Source organism: Gossypium hirsutum, chromosome D08 (genome assembly GCF_007990345.1).
Source record: "Gossypium hirsutum isolate 1008001.06 chromosome D08, Gossypium_hirsutum_v2.1, whole genome shotgun sequence".
In the NCBI taxonomy this organism is placed as follows: Eukaryota; Viridiplantae; Streptophyta; class Magnoliopsida; order Malvales; family Malvaceae; genus Gossypium; species Gossypium hirsutum.
In genome coordinates this window covers 20,150,859-20,168,667 of record NC_053444.1, presented here as the reverse complement: position 1 = coordinate 20,168,667, position 17,809 = coordinate 20,150,859, and the positions used below count along the sequence as shown (strand labels likewise).

At 32.6% G+C, this 17,809-nt stretch overlaps 1 protein-coding gene and 1 non-coding gene across 6 annotated transcripts; one reads left to right on the top strand and one right to left on the bottom strand.

Annotated features, from left to right (window-relative positions):
• Window positions 1-2,329: 2,329 nt before the first annotated feature.
• Window positions 2,330-2,435, top strand: LOC121220569 (small nucleolar RNA R71). The gene has a single exon (XR_005917787.1). It is a non-coding gene; the product is annotated as a small nucleolar RNA R71 (small nucleolar RNA).
• An 8,446-nt stretch (window positions 2,436-10,881) lies between these two features.
• LOC107909620 (uncharacterized) lies at window positions 10,882-14,012 on the bottom strand. 5 transcript variants are annotated; one of them, XM_041099192.1, is made up of 7 exons: window positions 13,780-13,978; window positions 13,625-13,686; window positions 13,396-13,461; window positions 13,248-13,323; window positions 12,768-12,772; window positions 11,595-11,676; window positions 10,882-11,058 (listed from the first exon to the last, which is right to left on the bottom strand). In XM_041099192.1, exons 1-7 carry the CDS (start codon window positions 13,859-13,861, stop codon window positions 11,009-11,011), a joined length of 423 nt encoding a protein of 140 aa, XP_040955126.1. In that variant the 5' UTR covers window positions 13,862-13,978; the 3' UTR covers window positions 10,882-11,008. The 5 variants fall into 5 exon arrangements, with proteins under 5 accessions (XP_040955126.1, XP_040955127.1, XP_016692712.1 ...); XM_041099193.1 differs by having other exon boundaries at window positions 13,251-13,323; XM_016837223.2 differs by lacking the exon at window positions 13,248-13,323 and having other exon boundaries at window positions 12,689-12,772; window positions 13,780-14,012.
• Between the last annotated feature and the right edge of the window lie 3,797 nt (window positions 14,013-17,809).

Genomic DNA, 17,809 nt, shown 5'->3' with positions numbered 1-17,809 from the left:
CCTTAATATGGCCAAATGGATAGTGCCATGAATCATAGTGTTATTTTATTATTTTTATTTATTTACGAACTATAGTGCTAATACTTCTTCGTATCACTTTGAAGGGCCGAACAATAATCGTAGGGGAGACCCCTAACTTTGCAAAGGTAATCCTCTTTTCGAGAGTCTTAGATCGTGGGGTAAGTGATGTAAAAACTATTAGTGATATATCTCTTAAGTGATAAAACATTTTCAAAGATCCACACTAATACATGTTACTTAAGTGATAGATCGTCTTGCAAGATAGATCAGGTGAAACCGTAAATAAGGGTTGAGGCAATCCAAATCTATAATCTAATGTGTGGGTGGATACTATTTGTTTGTGTGACATCAATATTTTATTATTAACAAATTAATTATATTAAAAATATTAAAATACAAAATATTTATGAAGATTTGTATAACTTATTGATATGGATACCAAGTAAGTGTTCTAACCAACTGGATCTATGATTTACATGACAAGTGATATACGTATGATTGCGGTTATGATATTTTTGTAGATCTCATGCTCATGATATGTGATGTATAGCTCATGTGTTATATGTGATGATTTAAAATTGTGTGATTTATATGTATATATGTATGAAAAATCAAGATCTATGATCTATTCTGAAAAGCATTTTAAACATGTTAAAAGTGATTAGTATGTGATAAGTTATTATGATGGCATGTTTACATGCATAAGTGTATATGTGAAAATTTCCATACCACATGCATGGAGTGGGATTTTTTGAAAGGAGGAACCAATGGCAGTATATCTGCAATTCAGTGGTGGCTTGTCCACATCAGTGTTATCAGTTGCAGTTTATCTACAAATCAGTGGTGGCTTGTCCACAAATGGTGTTTTGGATGGACGAGTTCTGGGGAACTTGATATTGATGTGTAGTGGAGATGGGTAGGAACTTTATAAAATGTGCATCGATAAAAATATGCATCAATATGTTCATGCATAAGCATCAGTGTTATATTTCATGATCTTGATGAATTATGATTATATCATGATTGATGTATGTACTTTGATGTGTATGCAAATATATATATTAGATGTTGTTCTCACACTTAACCTTTTAAAGCTCACCCATGTTACTTATGTATTTCAGATGATCCTCGTGGTTAGGACTCAGATTCAGCCATCGGAAAGGCTCTCGGAAATAAACGATTTTTATGGTTATGGATAATTTTAATTTTTTTGAGACTTTTGTGGACTTTTAAATTTTTATTTTGGGACTTTAATTGTGGTTTATTATTAAACTATGGGATGGATACTTTATTTTAAAAACCATGGACAATTGAACATTCTGCATGGGTTTTAATAATGATGAATTGTTTAAGTGTTTTTTTAATAAAATCCATTTTCAACAACCTCTTGATTAAACTTGAATTTTTAAGATCGTTCCGACGTTTTTCACAAATAAGATTTCTTCTCAAGTTATGTTTTAAAACAATCGTGTTCAAAGGAAATATTAAGCATGCATTGTCAAAAACTAGACCTATTTATTTAACTCGTGTTTTAGCCATTTCCATGGTCCATATGATCGCTTAGACTGGGCCATAACATCTAAGCCCGATTTCAGAGGTTGCAACTAGGAATACCTATGCCAATTTTCCTTTTTATATCCCCCATCATGTTCATCAATCGGCTAATCCAATCTTCCAGTTTAGTCAATGTTCTTGTTGAATTAGTGCCCTAAAACTACACCTGTTTCACATTCGTTCTCATTGACTGCATCTCCCCCTTGATTCTATCCAGATGTTGACCATATGCAGTATGGTCATCTAGGTTAGTCCTTTCCTGGGGTTTCTATAAAAAGAAGGTTGATAGTTACTGTTTTTAAATGTGTTAAAACTATTACCTACTCTTTGATTTCCTCCCCCTTTCAGATTCTGGAAATCTTTTTATCCGAGATTGTATGTATTTGAATAGGGATTTCCATCCCTATTCCCAATGTATTTCACATCCTCGGTAAGATTATTAATATAATGGAAGAGCGGTTTGTCTCCTCCATAGATAGATGTTGCACTCTTCTCAGCCTTTATTTGGTTAGTTCTATCCGCAAATTGTTGATACCTATCATTATCCTAGACAGCCTTCACCGTAGATGGTCTTCGGCCATATGTATAATGTTTAGTTTGCCACTGACAAGAATTCATCGCCATACTTTCTAAAAATTCATACGCATCTTCATATGTTCTGTTCATTAAAGTTCCTCCTGCTGCTCCATCTAATCTTGACCTCAAATACACATCCAACCTATTGTAAAAACTCTATTTTCGTAACCACTCAGGTAATTCATGGTGTGGGCACTTCTGAAATAATGTTTTAAAACATCCCCATGCTTCGTGAAAGTATTCCCCTTCTAACTACTTAAATATTGAAATTTCCCTTCTTAGCTGGACCCTCTTGCTAATAGGGAAGAACTTTTGTCAGAATTTCCCTGCGAGTTCATCCCATATCGTGATTGATCCTAGTGTCTGTGCATTTAGCTGAGAAAAGGTTTTATCAATTAATTAAAAAGGGAACACCCAAAGATGAATAGCCTCATTAGTGACCCCATTGTATTTGAAAGTATCACAAAGCTGAGGAACCATTTTAAATGTTGACTTTGATCCTCTGTCATTGTTCCTCCAAAATTGCAAATTGTTTTGAATCATAGTTGGCTTTATCTCAAAATTATTAGTCTTGATGGTTGGCCTCGTTATACTCCATTGAACCAGATCCAAATCTGGTAGCGCGTACTTGCTTAGAGTCCTTTCGTTATGCACCATATTTAGATTTGCGAGTAGTTGTGGTGGCGGTGGATTTTCAAAATTGTTAGCCTCGTCGAATAATGGATTCTCACGTGGTACGTTGCCTACAGTAGGTTTTGGTTTATCTTCCATTTGCTGTTGCTGCTACTATTACTACCGACAATTTTTTCGAATTATTCTCTTTGGATCTGTGACTGGTTCTATAGGTGTTCCCCTACTACGAGTCATACGCTAAACCCAAAAAGATAAGATTAGTAGAAACAATAAAATTAAATTTCTAACTATAATCTAAAAATTTCATAATTATTCTACTAATATGCCAAAATTAAAACTAATATAGTGACGTTGCCTCCCCAGCAATCGACTCTAGATGTACCAACTTCTAAAGTAGAGATCCTGCACAAAAGATGTGGAAAACGGTATTCGCAAGTGTAAGAGCCAGGTTGTAATATAGTTTACAACGAAGTACTCTGAGAATCGTACCCAAGGGAGGCGAGCACTAAATTAATTCTAACTTAGACATAAACAAATCTAATTAATACTTTAATCGAATTATAGTACGAATAATTAAAAGAAGGGTTTTTGGATAAATTATAATAAAAATAATGATAAAGGATATAAAAGTAAATAAATAAAAAAGAAAGAAATCAAATAAGAAGGTAAATATCAAATCTAGGCAAGGGTGATTAGCTCGCTTTGGTAATCTTCATCAACTGTCGTCTTAGGCATTCTTGTTTAATTAACTAGTCAATATCTTAAAAGTATCTTTAGATACGACCATTGAAATATTGAGTTGGCAAGAACTACTTATCTTCCAAACTCACAATCTAGACCGTTTCATGGTTAAGGTGTTCACGGATAGGCCATACTAATTTTGGATTAATTCGCACCTTGATGACTTCCTAAGGTTGTCAAGCCTAGGCTTTGGGTTCTTCTTCTCGTGAACAGCTGATTTGTAAAGAAATCCCTACAAAATAGTTAATTATTCATACCTCCACTCGCTAATCCCCTATAGGAGGATTAGTCCTCATGGATCTAATGAACATGAAGAGCAATTTCTAGAATAGAGTTTAGAAAAAGCTTGATTATATTAATTTTAAACACAGAATCCTCATAGAGTTTGAGAATAACTTCAGAATCTGATTTCTTCCCGAAAGTAAATAACAATAATAGAAATAAAGTCTAAAATTTAAGAGAAAGAAACAACTAAAGACCAATTCCCTTTTTATTTGGGAGTATTGAATACGCCCATAATTTTGAGCTTCACGTTACTCTTCCCAAGAGACATGTCAGATCTAGGGCATCCCAATTCGATTGAATGGGATGATAGTTTCTCATTCCTAATCTATAAAATAATAATTTTGATTAAATCACACATCGCATTATACTAGACCCTCTAATTCTTTAAGAGTTTTGTTTAAAAGATTGGCGATATAACTAGGAAGACGTTTCAAATACCATGCATGAGTTACTGGACATGCCACCCTTCTGTATCCCATTTGATATCTTTGTTTCCGAGAATCAACAAATTCAACTTTGCATTGTTCACAAAATTTAGGGCCCTCCTTTTGATTTCCAATTACTCGATAATTTCCACAAGTGCAAATACCACTTTTTATAGGTCCAAAAATTCTTTCACCAAATAATCCATCCTTTTTCGGTTTATTGGTTTTGTAATGAAAAGTATAGGGTTTTGTCACATCTCCAACAGTTTTTCCATTAGGTAGGATTTTCTTGGCCTAAGCACTTATTTGTTGGGGAAAAACTGATCCAATTTGCAGTTGTTGATGTTTATATCGGTCGATCATAGAAGAAAAATTCTGATTCATTCTGATTAAGATTCGTTCCTATTAATCTAGAAGTTCTTCTCAGATACAAGGAAATGATTCAGTTTTAGAGCCAAAGATCGTAATTCTCGGACGACCAATCGAAAAGATTCTGGAGCATCTTCGGGTTTATGTATTGTTCCTCCAATGATCATAGTCCCAAGTACTTCTTGGCGAGCTCTAATATGGTCAGATTTATAAGTAAGCATTTCTTTTAAAATATGAGCAACACCAAATCCCTCTAGAGCCCAAACCTCCATTTTTCCTACCTGTTGTCCTCCTTGCTTGGACCTTCCTCTAAGTGGTTGTTGTGTAACAAGTGCATAATGTCCACTGGAATGCTCATGTATTTTATCATCAACTTGATGAATTAATTTCAAGATATAAGGTTTTCCTATTATAACAGGTTGCTCAAAGAAGCCTCCTGGATCAAGTAAAAGCTCTGGGTTTCCAACAAGCCACTGCTACATCCATTTCATTAGGAATTGATGATCTTTTAACGATAGTGGCACAACCCGAGGGATTTTTGTGAGTCCTTAAAAGAGGATGCTTCTAGAAAGAATTTTTATCCAAACATTAATTGGTCATGTATTAGTGGACAATATATATGAGTCTACGGTGCATTGCCATTCGAAATCAAGATATTTGGCTTGGGCTTGTCGATAAAACTAAATAGAAAATTATATAATCAGAAGAGGTCTCCATAACATGTGTTAGCTAAGCCTATTTATAGACTTAATATGGTCGTCGTCCTTAACGCTAGGTCAATTGACATTCCCGAGCTTAAATTGAGATTGTGCGGACCAAAACTCCCATGACTAGTATTAATTTCCCATGAAAAGGTGATGTCGTAACAGACTAGGTTCTATGTCACGACATCGAGGGCAGGAGGGTGTTTTTAAGGGTATGTCACAACATCCTTAGGCTGTGTCATGACATTAAAGGAAATCTTGGAATTCTTCAGTTCTGCTCCCTATGTTGCTACATCTAATGCTTCATGTTGCAACCTAGCGACAAGTGTTGAATTAATACGCCTTCTAATGGTCTCCTGCACACTCACAAAACATATTAGCTTACCCTTAGGCCTCATTTAGCTCCTAAGGTCAAAAAATGACTCGAATACACATTTTATTATATTTAACTAAACTTGCTAGAATGTAATTAAAACACAACTAGAATGCTTATGTTCAAGCTCCCAAAGTGCGAAAACTAGTTTAATATGCTACACCGAATTATAGTATATAAAACTTTTAATTATATTTTTCCAAAATAACAATTTTACCAGTTTCTATTAAAGAAGAGAGAATTTTCATTTTCACCCCAAAAAGAAAACTTTTTTTGAGTTCTGTGTTTTGGGTCAGATTGGTTCGAGCCTACACTCAAAGCAATTCGTGGTATGAGAATAGTGGAGAAAATAGTTTGGTAAAAGACATAAAAACATCAAGGTCTGAAAACATAGGTATATATTTGGTTAAGGTTTATTGTTATAAATTTCACAAACCGGGTCGATTTTTAAAATTTTAATTTTCCGCTGTGCAAGAAAATCAAATTTTTTCCCAAGAATCACTACTACCCAAGTTACAAGAAGTTATGGTTCATGATCAGATTTCTATAATAATGACATCTTGTAGTATATCTCTTTTCCTTGATGTTTATCTTGAACACAAGTCATGGAACAACCACACTTGTATAGCCCAATCTTTTATATATAATTAAGTGTAGTATCTACAAGAGAACAAGCTAATTGTAATGTAGAAGTGGTACAACAAAACACCGGTAACTGTTTCGATGTTTTACCAAGGGGAGAATGGATTAAATCTAAATTTACTTCTACAATATTAGGTATAAACAGTAATCACCAAAAATCATATTACAATAAATAAAAATATTATCAAATAAAAGAAAATAACAGGAAAGAAATAAATCCACGAAGAAAATATCAATTAATAAACAAAAGAGGAACTCGCTTCTGTGGTTGTAATTAACATCAAAACTCAGGTTTGTTTTAATGAATTATTTATTAACTAACCAGTATTACCTTTCGGCCTTTAAGAACTAATTGACTAGTACTAACTTACCTTTCGACCTTACTTTCTTGACTTAGATAACTTACAATTTGCTCGATAAATTTATCTTTCCACCTCGTTTATTCTAGATTACTTCCTAGGGTCGTCAATCTTAGGGTTTAAGCATATATAATTTATACCAACTAATTTGTATGTGATGTGATCCCAATCACATCATGTTATGGCACCACTCGTTGCCATCGAGATTGGCCTAAACACGAGGGCCCCAAGTGCAAGATGAAGTTCAATTTCAGCTCAACAAGCTCAATCTTAGTTTTCCCAGCTCAGTTTAGCTCACATGAGCTTAATTCAGCTCGTTTGAGCTCGGTTTAATTTCTTTCAACTCATTTTAGTTTATATTTTGCTGGAAGCTGAATTTTATTCAGCTAGCTAATTCAATTGCTGGAATTTTTGGTCTTTATATTTGCATTTATTTAAGCATTACTACAGCTCATAAGTGTGTCCTAAACTATTACAAGTATTTAATATGTTTTGTCTTAGCTGAAATAAATGTGTCCAGATTTAATTAAGTTTGTCTTAATACATGTTTTAATTTTGTCCAGCCGAATTAATGTGTCTAGTTTAGTTATAATTTAATTTGTTCCAATGTTAATTAGTATGTTCACATTATGTTTTAAATTGGTTCAACTAAATTTGTTTAATTTAATTAAGTTCATGTATGTTTTTTAGGTGCAGCCGAATTTGAAGATACATTGGGCAGATTCATGCATGTAGATTCATACATGGGGAGATGCATTTGCAGCTGGTACATTTCATGCATTGAAGACGAATTAATTTGGGATTATTCAAGACAACTATTCGGCCAAGAGTGTTCAAGCTATTTATCCATTCAAGGCTTGGCCGATTCTCTTCTCAAGGAAGCATAAAAGCTGTTCACACCATGGCTGTTCGGTTCAGCCATGTTCACACCATGGGGACTCTTCAAAACCACCCATTCACAAATAAAAAGGCTGCTCAAGTTCTTCTTTAATGTTGTTCACTTTTCAGCTAGAGTTGCCTAATGAATGAGTCCATTAAACTCATTAGCTGAATTTAGCTGCTGCATGAATCTCCAAAATTCATTTAGAAGCTGCCTATTAGTCACCATTCAGCCGGACCTACATTGACCATCATTCATGAATTAAAGCTGGAATTTAGTTCAATGTTTGCTTAGAAATTAAGCCTAGAATTTGTCCATCCGGCTACTATAGATTAAGCTAGAAATAGTTGTTGTTTTTCATTGTAAAAGGACTTTTTGCCAATTTGATAATATATTGAATATTTGTGAGATTTTCTTCTATCAATTTCGTCCAAAGACTCCGTTGGCTTATCTACTAGTTAGTGGCGTCAACCCTGCTCTTTGCAAAACCGAACTTATCACTTTCAACCAAAGTGTGGTGTTCAACTTATACCGAGGTTCCTATCTTTAATAGATAGTGGGTCGAGGTCCTTATCTTCGTCCATTTTCCATCTTAAGACCATATAAGATTCGGGTCAACACTTACCCATTGTGTTGGTTCTTTCTTGTTTTTAAGCCAATCCATCCATTTCCCATTAAACTGAAGTTCCATACCTTTCCATCGTATTACTTTACATAAACCAATTCCCTTTAACCTTAATTGAACCATAAACAACTTCATCGAACGATTATATCTCTTTGAATCAAGACGAACGAAACTTCTTCGTTAGACGATCAGGCAACGAAAGCGACTCAACTCATTCAATTGAGGCTGGTTCGCATCAGTATGGGAAACCATATTTCTTCCATTAATCACTCCCACATCCATTCATTAATCTCCCTAAAGGACTTAGCCACTCAAGAATCCAATTTTCATGTTCCCTAAAATCAATTCAATCATGCAAAACTCACAAATAAGTTAAAATGAGAGAAGGATAGAAATTGCTTCGTTTGATAAATTGGATGTGTTCAGTTCTACGAAATCCTTTAACAGCTAGCTGAATCTCGTTGTTGACAATCAAGATATGAAAGAAAATTTTTAAAATAATTGAAAATAAATTCTTGGATTCAATTCGAATCCAAGTTGATGAACAAGAAAATAAACTATTTTGAATAGAAAATAAAACCTAATTTAAAATCTAACTAAAACTAAATCTACTCCTAATACCTAATTTGGGGCCTCCAAAACGACCACCCCTATGGATTAGCTTAAGCTTGCACTAAGACCAATCAATCATATATCTAATACCAAGTGACTTAGTGTGACGATCATGCTTCTTCTGTGTCAGAGGCTTTGTTAGTAGATCAACGATGTTGTCATCTGTTGGTACAATGCATATTTACACATCTCCTCGATCAATGATTTCTCGAATAAGATAGAAGCGCCTAAGTATATGTTGGATCATGGGTGAGATCTGGGTTCTTTTTCTTATGCAATGGCTCTGTTGTTTTCTTAATAAAGTTCTATAGCATCTGATATGCTAGGCAAAACCCCTAGTTCAGATATGAACTCCTTGATCTAAACAACCTCTTTTGCAGCCTCTATAGCTGCATATACTCTGCCTCAGTTGTAGAATCAACTACTGTATCTTGCTTTGAACTTTTCCAGCTCAAAGCACCACCATTAAGGCAAAACACAAAACCTGATTGCGATCGTGAATCATCCTTATTAGTTTCCACACTACATCAGTGTAACATTTTACAATAAGCTCTTCCTCACCTCCATAAATAAGGAATACATCCTTAGTCCTTCTCAAGTGCGACCCAATGACTTTCATAAGGATCTACTTGGTATCGACTCATCAAGTTTTTAGCAAATGATACATCTTAAAGTGTACATAGTATGGCAAACATGATAGATCCAATAGCTGAAGCATATGGAATCTTACTCATACATTCTCTCTCTTGTGAAGTTGAAAGATACATTTTCTTCGATAGTGAAATTCCATGTCCCATAGGTAGAAATCCTCTCTTAGATTCTTCCATACTAAACCTTTTTAGCACTTTATCTATGTATGTACTTTGGCTTAGAGCTAGGAGTCGCCTTGATCTATCTCTATAAATTTTGACTCCTAATATGTATGTAGCCTCACCCAAGTCCTTTATAGACAAAAAGCATCCTAACCAATTCTTAACAAACTATAAGGTAGATATGTCATTTCCTATTATAAGTATGTCGTCTACATAAAGTACTAAGAATATAATAGTGCTCCCATTAATTTTCTTGTAAACACAAGGCTCGTCTTCATTTTTTATAAAACCAAACTCTTTGATTGCATCATTGAAACGAAGATTCCAACTTCAAGAAGCTTGTTTTAATCCATAAATGGATCTTTGTAGCTTGCATATCTTACTAGCATCTTTTAGGTTGACATAACCTTCAGGTTCTATCATGTACACATCCTCTTCCAATTTCCCATTAAGGAAAGTTGTTTTGATGTCCATATGTCAGATTTCATAATTATAAACTGCAACTATTGCAAGTAAGATTCAGATGGATTTAAACATAGCAACATGAGAAAAGTTTTCATCATAGTCAATACCATGAACTTGGTGAAAACCTTTAGTGACTAATCACCCTTTGTATGTTTGTACATTACCATCACTACACGAAAATAGGTTTTTGCAGCGTTTTTTTATGCCTTTAGCGGCGCTTTTTAGCGCCACTAAAAGTATTTACGGCGTTTTTAAAAGCGCCGCAAAAAATGCCACTGTTGCAATCGCCGCAAACGTTTGCGGCGTTTATTTCTATAAACGCCGCTATAGATCAGGACCTTTAGCGGCGATTTTTTCACAAACGCCGCTATAGATCAATACCTTTAGCGGCACTTTTCACACAAACGCCGCTATAGATCAATACCTTTAGCAACGCTTTCCACACAAACGCCGCTATAGCTCAAGACCTTTAGCGGCACTTTCTCTACAAAAGCCACTATAGATCAAGACCTTTAGCAACGCTTTTTACACAAACGCCGCTAAAAACATATCTTTAAAAAAATATTTTTTTTAAATAATATTTATTTCTATGATAAATATTATATTATGTTTTAAGGATAAATAAAAAATATTATTTAAATGAAATTTTCTACGAAAATTTTAACTTTAAAACTAAATATTAATGAATTTAAATTTAAAATTTAAAATAATAAATTAATAACACAATTAAAATCCAAAAGTTAGAACTCTTAAGTAAAAATAAAAATTTAGAATCAAAACTAAAATAAATAATACATATGCAAGATAATAAAACATAAAATGCATTTTCTTAATCAAGTAAATCTTGGTAATAAAATATATAATACATTTACTTAATCAAGAAAATCTTGTACATCATTGAAGTCGCACCATCAAATCTGTACCCATCAAACTTATACTCCTTCAGCCACCATCTTGCATTTGAAAGAAGATACCTCAGTACCTAAAGCAACAATTAAGAAATAATATTTACAACTGGAAGGGAGGAAGCCAAAATCTTCAAACAAGCTATTCATTAAGAAATAGCTTAGTGTGACAATAACACCTAATGCTATAGAGAGAAAGCAGAACGAAAGGTAGAGAGATTGTACAAATGTGCCAATGGCATTAGGGAAGCATTTCCAATTCAAAACTGGTTAGATACTGCAAATTATGGAATTTAGAGACAAGAAGGTTGTATATTTCCCAGGCAGCTAGCTTACGCTTGATCTACATTAACCGTTTGCGCAGATTATTACATGAAAATATAAAAATTTATAGACCCCCCTTTTTTTTTCTTTTCGGGCAAAGATGCATATAGTACACAGAAATGTATCTTATTGCATTCAAGATGCTGTAAAGAAAAACATAAAAAAACAAGCCAAAATATATGCCTAAACACAATCCTATGTCTAACTCCAAATAATAAGTGAAAATAGAAAAATAAAGCCAGCAAATGGATTCGTAAACATAAGCACTAGAAAAAGTAGAAACACATACCACATAAATCGTTTACTTTCTTTGCCATCTCCTTGATCTCCTTTTCAACTTTTTTTATGCTGGTTGAATAAGGTCCTAATCCCTGCCAGGAAAAAAAAAAGAAGAGGAGTTTCTATTATAGCTGCCCAAAAATCAATATAGATAAAAACTAAAAAATAAAAAAAAAAAGGAAAGATCAAAAATGATGCAAGGCTCAAATGGTGAATGATAAATAGGTTTGCTTTTTTAACTAATGTAAATCCTTGCCGTCGATTTCAAAGATGATAATTTCCAGAACAATCAACTTCACAATGTTGTTTAAGTAAAAATCAAGAAAGCTATCTGATCTAACTAGTCATCCGAGCAGGTAACCTCTCCGCACACTGTTGAAAGAAGAGTAAATAAGGCAACTAGATCTATAGCTCAAAATAACCAGCCTCAATTCCATTCAAAGCCATGCTATCCTAATGATCAGTCTTAAGATACAAACATTAAACACAACGCAGCAGTCATCACTTGCAAAGAACAGAATAGAGGCGAACATTTGAGAACAAACAAATTTTGCAATGTTTCGTATCTTTTTCAATCCATCATCAAGAAAACTCGAAGAAATTGCAGGAGAACTAACTAGCAGCTAAAACAAAGCTTCAAGGTTAATTCTTGAAAATGTCACCGAAGCTAAAACCTAAACTTTAGAAATATTCTCTGCTTATTAAGAAATGCCATCACCACCAAAACTAGTATAAAGAAAGATCTAGTGTGATTATCACAAACTTAAATATCAACTACGCATAGTTAGGAAATTAAAATGCACAACAATCACCTAATGCACGAATAGAAGACTGCACATGTAAAGAAAACTTCTCCTGTAAAATGTATTTTATTAAAAAACTACTGCTTTACTTTCAGTCCTAATGCCTAGGAGGAAGATTTATTCTAACAAGTCTAGAAAGAAATAGAATATAAAATAAGATCCCACATATTATAGCATTGAATGAAGATTTTATAGAACTTATTATGATCCTCCTTCACAATTAGAAAAACCATATGCAACTGAACTTGTGGAAGAGTTGACTAACAATTTGCTACATGCCAAGGAAAAGGGAGATGCATACTGGGCTACTCATTCCAACATGTGACTCATAAATTCTAAGTGATTTTGGTCTTTTTGGCCGGGTGTGTTTGAATACATACTTTTCCTGTCACAAGAGCAACATCATTAGTAACAAAAAGATAAAAGACACATATAGCAGACTGAACTAAGTTGATCTTGCCGTGCAGCAATTAAACTGGAAGAGAAAGAATGTAATTTAGAAACTGACTTATATATGAAAGTGAACCAACTGAAATTGTTTTCTTAAAAACACTCCATTAACATTAAAACAAAACACAGAATCTATGCTTATTTTTATTAACTATTTACTATGTAAAACACTCCATTAACATTAAAATCACTATTTTTTTTCTTTTGAGAACCAAAATTCAAATACTTAAATTGCTTTTTGGTTAAATTATTTGGTTAAATTACCTGCGAGGTCTCTGTATTACTAATACAACCAAAGCAAATCCACTTAGAAAATGGTTCATCTAATCCCGTTAATGCAATTATAAACTGGTTTCACATATATGCGCCTAAAAGAACTACTATTTAAGCAAATATAATTAAGAAAATACCGCCAGAATCCCCATTCAGAACAGTTATCTGCCGTGCTGATGCCAGTTGCCTGCTCTCCGTTGACAAACGACGCACATACAAATTGATAGAAAAAGATCAATATTACAACCAAAAGATTTAAACTTTAAGCTCTATTTCCTCATATACCTGAGCTAGAAGTGCATCTGAATCATCAGCTTGCTCCCCCGATTTTTCGAGTCCCTTCAGCAGTGACTGCCAAATCAGGAAAAAAGGAGTTAAAAGCTAAAATTAATAGACAAAAAAGAATGAAAAGTAGAAACCTAGTCAATCAACACAAAATCCAAAGGAAAAATATTTGAATCATACGGCAGGGAGAAACTAGCAAATCAAAACAAACAAAACGATCAAAACTAACCTGCAATTCGCCTAAAATGTCCGATAATTTACCGTTTTTCAGGAGGACAGTACCAGTATAACCTGAAAACGAAATTAACAAGTTGAAGTCAAAATTAAAACGGTAAGAAAAATAAAAAAGAAGAATTGAAGTAAGAAATTCAGTTGGAACGGTACCGGCGCCGGCTAAGATCAAGATCTTCGACAAACCTACTCCGGTTTGCATAGCCATGACAGTGTTTTCGAAAAAATTAATCATATAAAAAACAGAATATGTTGCATTAGTAAGGAACAAGAAAAAGTTTCGGAGGGGGGAAAGTTGGGATTAGGAATTTTAGGGGGGAAAGTTGGGATTAGGAATTTTAGGGGGGAAAGTTGGGGATTTCGGAGGGGGGAATTTTTATAAAATGGCGCTAATTTTAAATGTTTTTTGTGGCGTTTTTGTAAAAAATACCACAATTGTTTACTTTTAGTGACGTTTTTCATAAAAACGTCGCAAATAATTTTTTATTTTAAATAAAATGAAGCGGTTTTGCTATTCTAAATTTTTTTATTTTGTTTTTTATAAATTGATTTATTTTTGCGACGTTTTTTTAAAAACGCCGCTATTTCACTTTAAACAAAATGATACCGTTTTGTTATGCTTAAAATTTTTTATTTTATTTTTTTAATAAATTAATTTATTTTTTGCGGCGTTTTTATAAAAAAACGCTGCTATTGCTCACCTTTAGCGGCGTTTTCCAAAAAAACGCCGCAAAAAAAATTCATTTGGAACAAAATGACGCCGTTTTGCTATGCTAAAAATTTTTTATTTTAATTTTTTATAAATTTATTTATTTTTTGTGGCGCTTTTATAAAAGCGCCGCTATTGCCGCAAAATTTTTTCATTTTGAACAAAATCACGCCGTTTTGCTATTCTAAAATTTTTTTTATTTTGTTTTTTTATAAATTGATTTATTAAAAACGCCGCTATTTCACTTTAAACAAAATGATACCGTTTTGTTATGCTTAAATTTTTTTTTTTAATAAATTGATTTATTTTTTGCGGCGTTTTTTATAAAAACGCCACTATTGACAAAAAAAATTTCATTTGGAACAAAATGTTGCCGTTTTGCTATGCTAAAAATTTTTTATTTTAATTTTTTATAAATTGATTTATTTTCTATTGCTTACCTTTAGCGGCGTTTTTGATAAAAACGCCACAAAATTTTTTCATTTTTAACAAAATGAAGCCGTTTTGCTATTCTAAAATTTTTTTATCTGTTTTTTATATTTTGATTTATTTTTTTGCGGCGTTTTTTTACTATTTATTTTGAACAAATTGACGCTGTTTTGCTATGCTAAAATTTTTTATTTTATTTTTTTATATATTGATTTATTTTTTGCAGCGTTTTTATTAAAAACGCCGCTATTTCATTTTGAACAAATTGACGCCGTTTTGCTATTTTGGTTTTTATTAATTGATTTATTTTGAACAAAATAATTTTTATAAAATAAAAAAAACAAGTACTCTCAAAATAAATATTTTAATAAGAAAACAAATGATAAAATGGTTGTAATTAATTATTAAGTTAGAATTATCTAAATTAAATAATTACCTATATATCCATATCATTTTTATTTCATTTTTATTTTTGTATTTTTTTCTTATAATTTGGTCCTCTCCAAAATAAATAATTATGCATAAATATCCATATCAATTTATTACTTTTTTAACTTATTTATTAATTCTATTTAAACTAATATTTAAATATATCAAATGATTTAGATTAAATTTTTTTAAATATAAAAGTATTAATTAATTGTATAAAATTTTATCATTTAACAAATCTCAAGTAAACATTAACCTTAAACCCTCTAAATTAACCATTCAATACATATAAAGTCTATCTATTATATATCTCTTAAATAATTTAAACAATACTCATAATTTCAATATATTTGATTTATTATTATCTATTTTACAATTATATAAGAACATATTTAAAATATAAATTAAAAAAATAATTAATCTAAACTCAAAACCTTAACTCGACCCCTGAATCCCTAAACCTTAAATCCCTAACTCTTAACCCCTAACATCTAACCCCTAAACCCTTAACCCCTAAACATTAAATCCCAACCCTTAAACTATAATCCCTAATTCATAATCCCTAAATCCATACTCCCTAAATCTTAAAATATTAGTTATTAAACTTGTATTTTGTTAAGTCGATCAAGTATTCATACATCCAAATGGTTAATTATCATTATTACATGCAATTCATTCATTAATGATCACGTGTTCAGTCAAAATTATGCTTAGGGGCTAAGTAGAAGGATTCCACAAAAATGTCTGTAGGTATCGATACTGATATCCAAGTATCGATAATTTCCTAAAGTGGTATTGATACCACTTGAAAAAGTGATACCAATTGAGCATTCTATTTCTCGATTTAAAAACCCATCTATCAGAAAATATCGGTACCACAGGATAAAGTATCGATAATTATCCCCCAAGTATTGATACTTGAGAAAAGGCATCATTATCAAATCCCTATTCTGTTTACTATACATTATAATTCACAGAGGTATCAATTTTTAAAGCCCAATATCAATACCTCTACTACTGGAGCTAAAAATACAACATAGGAATGCAATTAACTCATCACAAATAGTTCCTAATCAACATGCACCAAGTACTGAATTAAATAACTGTTCATATGAATTAATCAACAATACAAAATTCTAAAAGTGAACCCGAACCAATATCATCATGCCATTGTTAATGTTTAAGTATTCTAGCATAGAAATAACACAAAATTCCTATAGGTAAATCAAAATGGTGAAGCTTCATATCTCAAAATAGTTCTACCACATTGCCTAATTCCCCAAAATGAATAATAAAATAATGAAGCACCTACGAAGAATAATTAGACTTCCTTGGATCACTCTCTTGGAGACTACACCGCCCACATCGTGGCGTCACTAATCTGCAAATGTTGAAATGAGGGAATGAGCTTTTGCAAACTCTGTGAATGCAAGAATGAACACAACATAAACACATCATCATGTAACACAACTAGACATATGTTCACAAGGAGTACATTCTTAAGTCTAGCATCACATAGTACTAAATCATGCATAGCCTAAAAGTTGTTCTCATAGCACATATAAATAATCATTCAAGCATAGAGCATATTACACACAATTATATAACATGGGACAAGATAAGATATGATGACACTTGGATTATGAAACATGTAGTGAGCTCTACCATCACACATCGAGTACACGGATCTCCTTATAACACATAGTCTCGTAGAGTCAAACATGTCCTAAAAGTGAAGCGTATATCTAACACTCTCCTTATTTCCCTTCACATGTCTCGTTGAATGGATCTTAGCTCACATTCCCTTATCCCTCTAAACATGTCCCTGGGCCTCGCCGCCCAAAACCTCTATACATATAAGTGAGTATTCACAATCCTATTGCATGCCAACTATGTCCAATGGTTCCAAGATCACAAGGCCAACATATATGAAAAACAACACATATTACTTACCAATTATCCCTGCACCATCACTGCATATTAGCATCTTTTGCAAAACACTAGCATATTCATATAACAAATATAATGTACATTTATTACATGTATATAACTACACTTTACAGAATAAGCACGACATCCACATATTACGTATCTTGCATATTATATAACCAGAAGACAAGTATAGTCCAAGAAAACTTACACTCAGAATTTAGAGTAGGGGTTAAGGCTACCACTAAATTCCCAATAACACATGACTCGTGTTTACGTGTAGCAATTCTATACACTAACCACTTTATGCTTTTTTCGAAAATCAAAAGCTCAATTAACTCTTTCCTAGCTTGTAGCAAGCTCTAATGAGTCTGAAGCTTTACACATATAAATCACACAATAACCACAGTCAAATATCAACCAAGAATCCACTCAAACCAACTAAAACATAAGCTAAATTCTCATGTGACTTAAACCATTAACGTCACAAACTTTATATACCAATATCTCGATCTATACTCAACCTTTTTGGTAAAAATCAGTTTTGTTCATCTACTTAGTTATCTACGCCTAATTTGTGACCTTCAAACTCGACAAATCTACTCGATTCATGGTATCGACATTTTTGTCATCTTTTACACAATTGTCACAAAATTCATAAAAACATGGTAAATCATTAACAAAACC

Bases quoted from the DNA above. Each gene is read 5' to 3' on its own strand.
- LOC107909620 (XM_016837223.2), bottom strand. From the start codon at position 13,861: ATGATTAATTTTTTCGAAAACACTGTCATGGCTATGCAAACCGGAGTA. The intron at 13,687-13,779 runs GTACCGTTCCAA...TTTCGTTTTCAG, and splicing joins CTTGATCTTAGCCGGCGCCG to GTTATACTGGTACTGTCCTC. The intron at 11,677-12,688 runs GTATGCATCTCC...TTTTCCTGGCAG, and splicing joins ATGTTGGAATGAGTAGCCCA to GGATTAGGACCTTATTCAAC.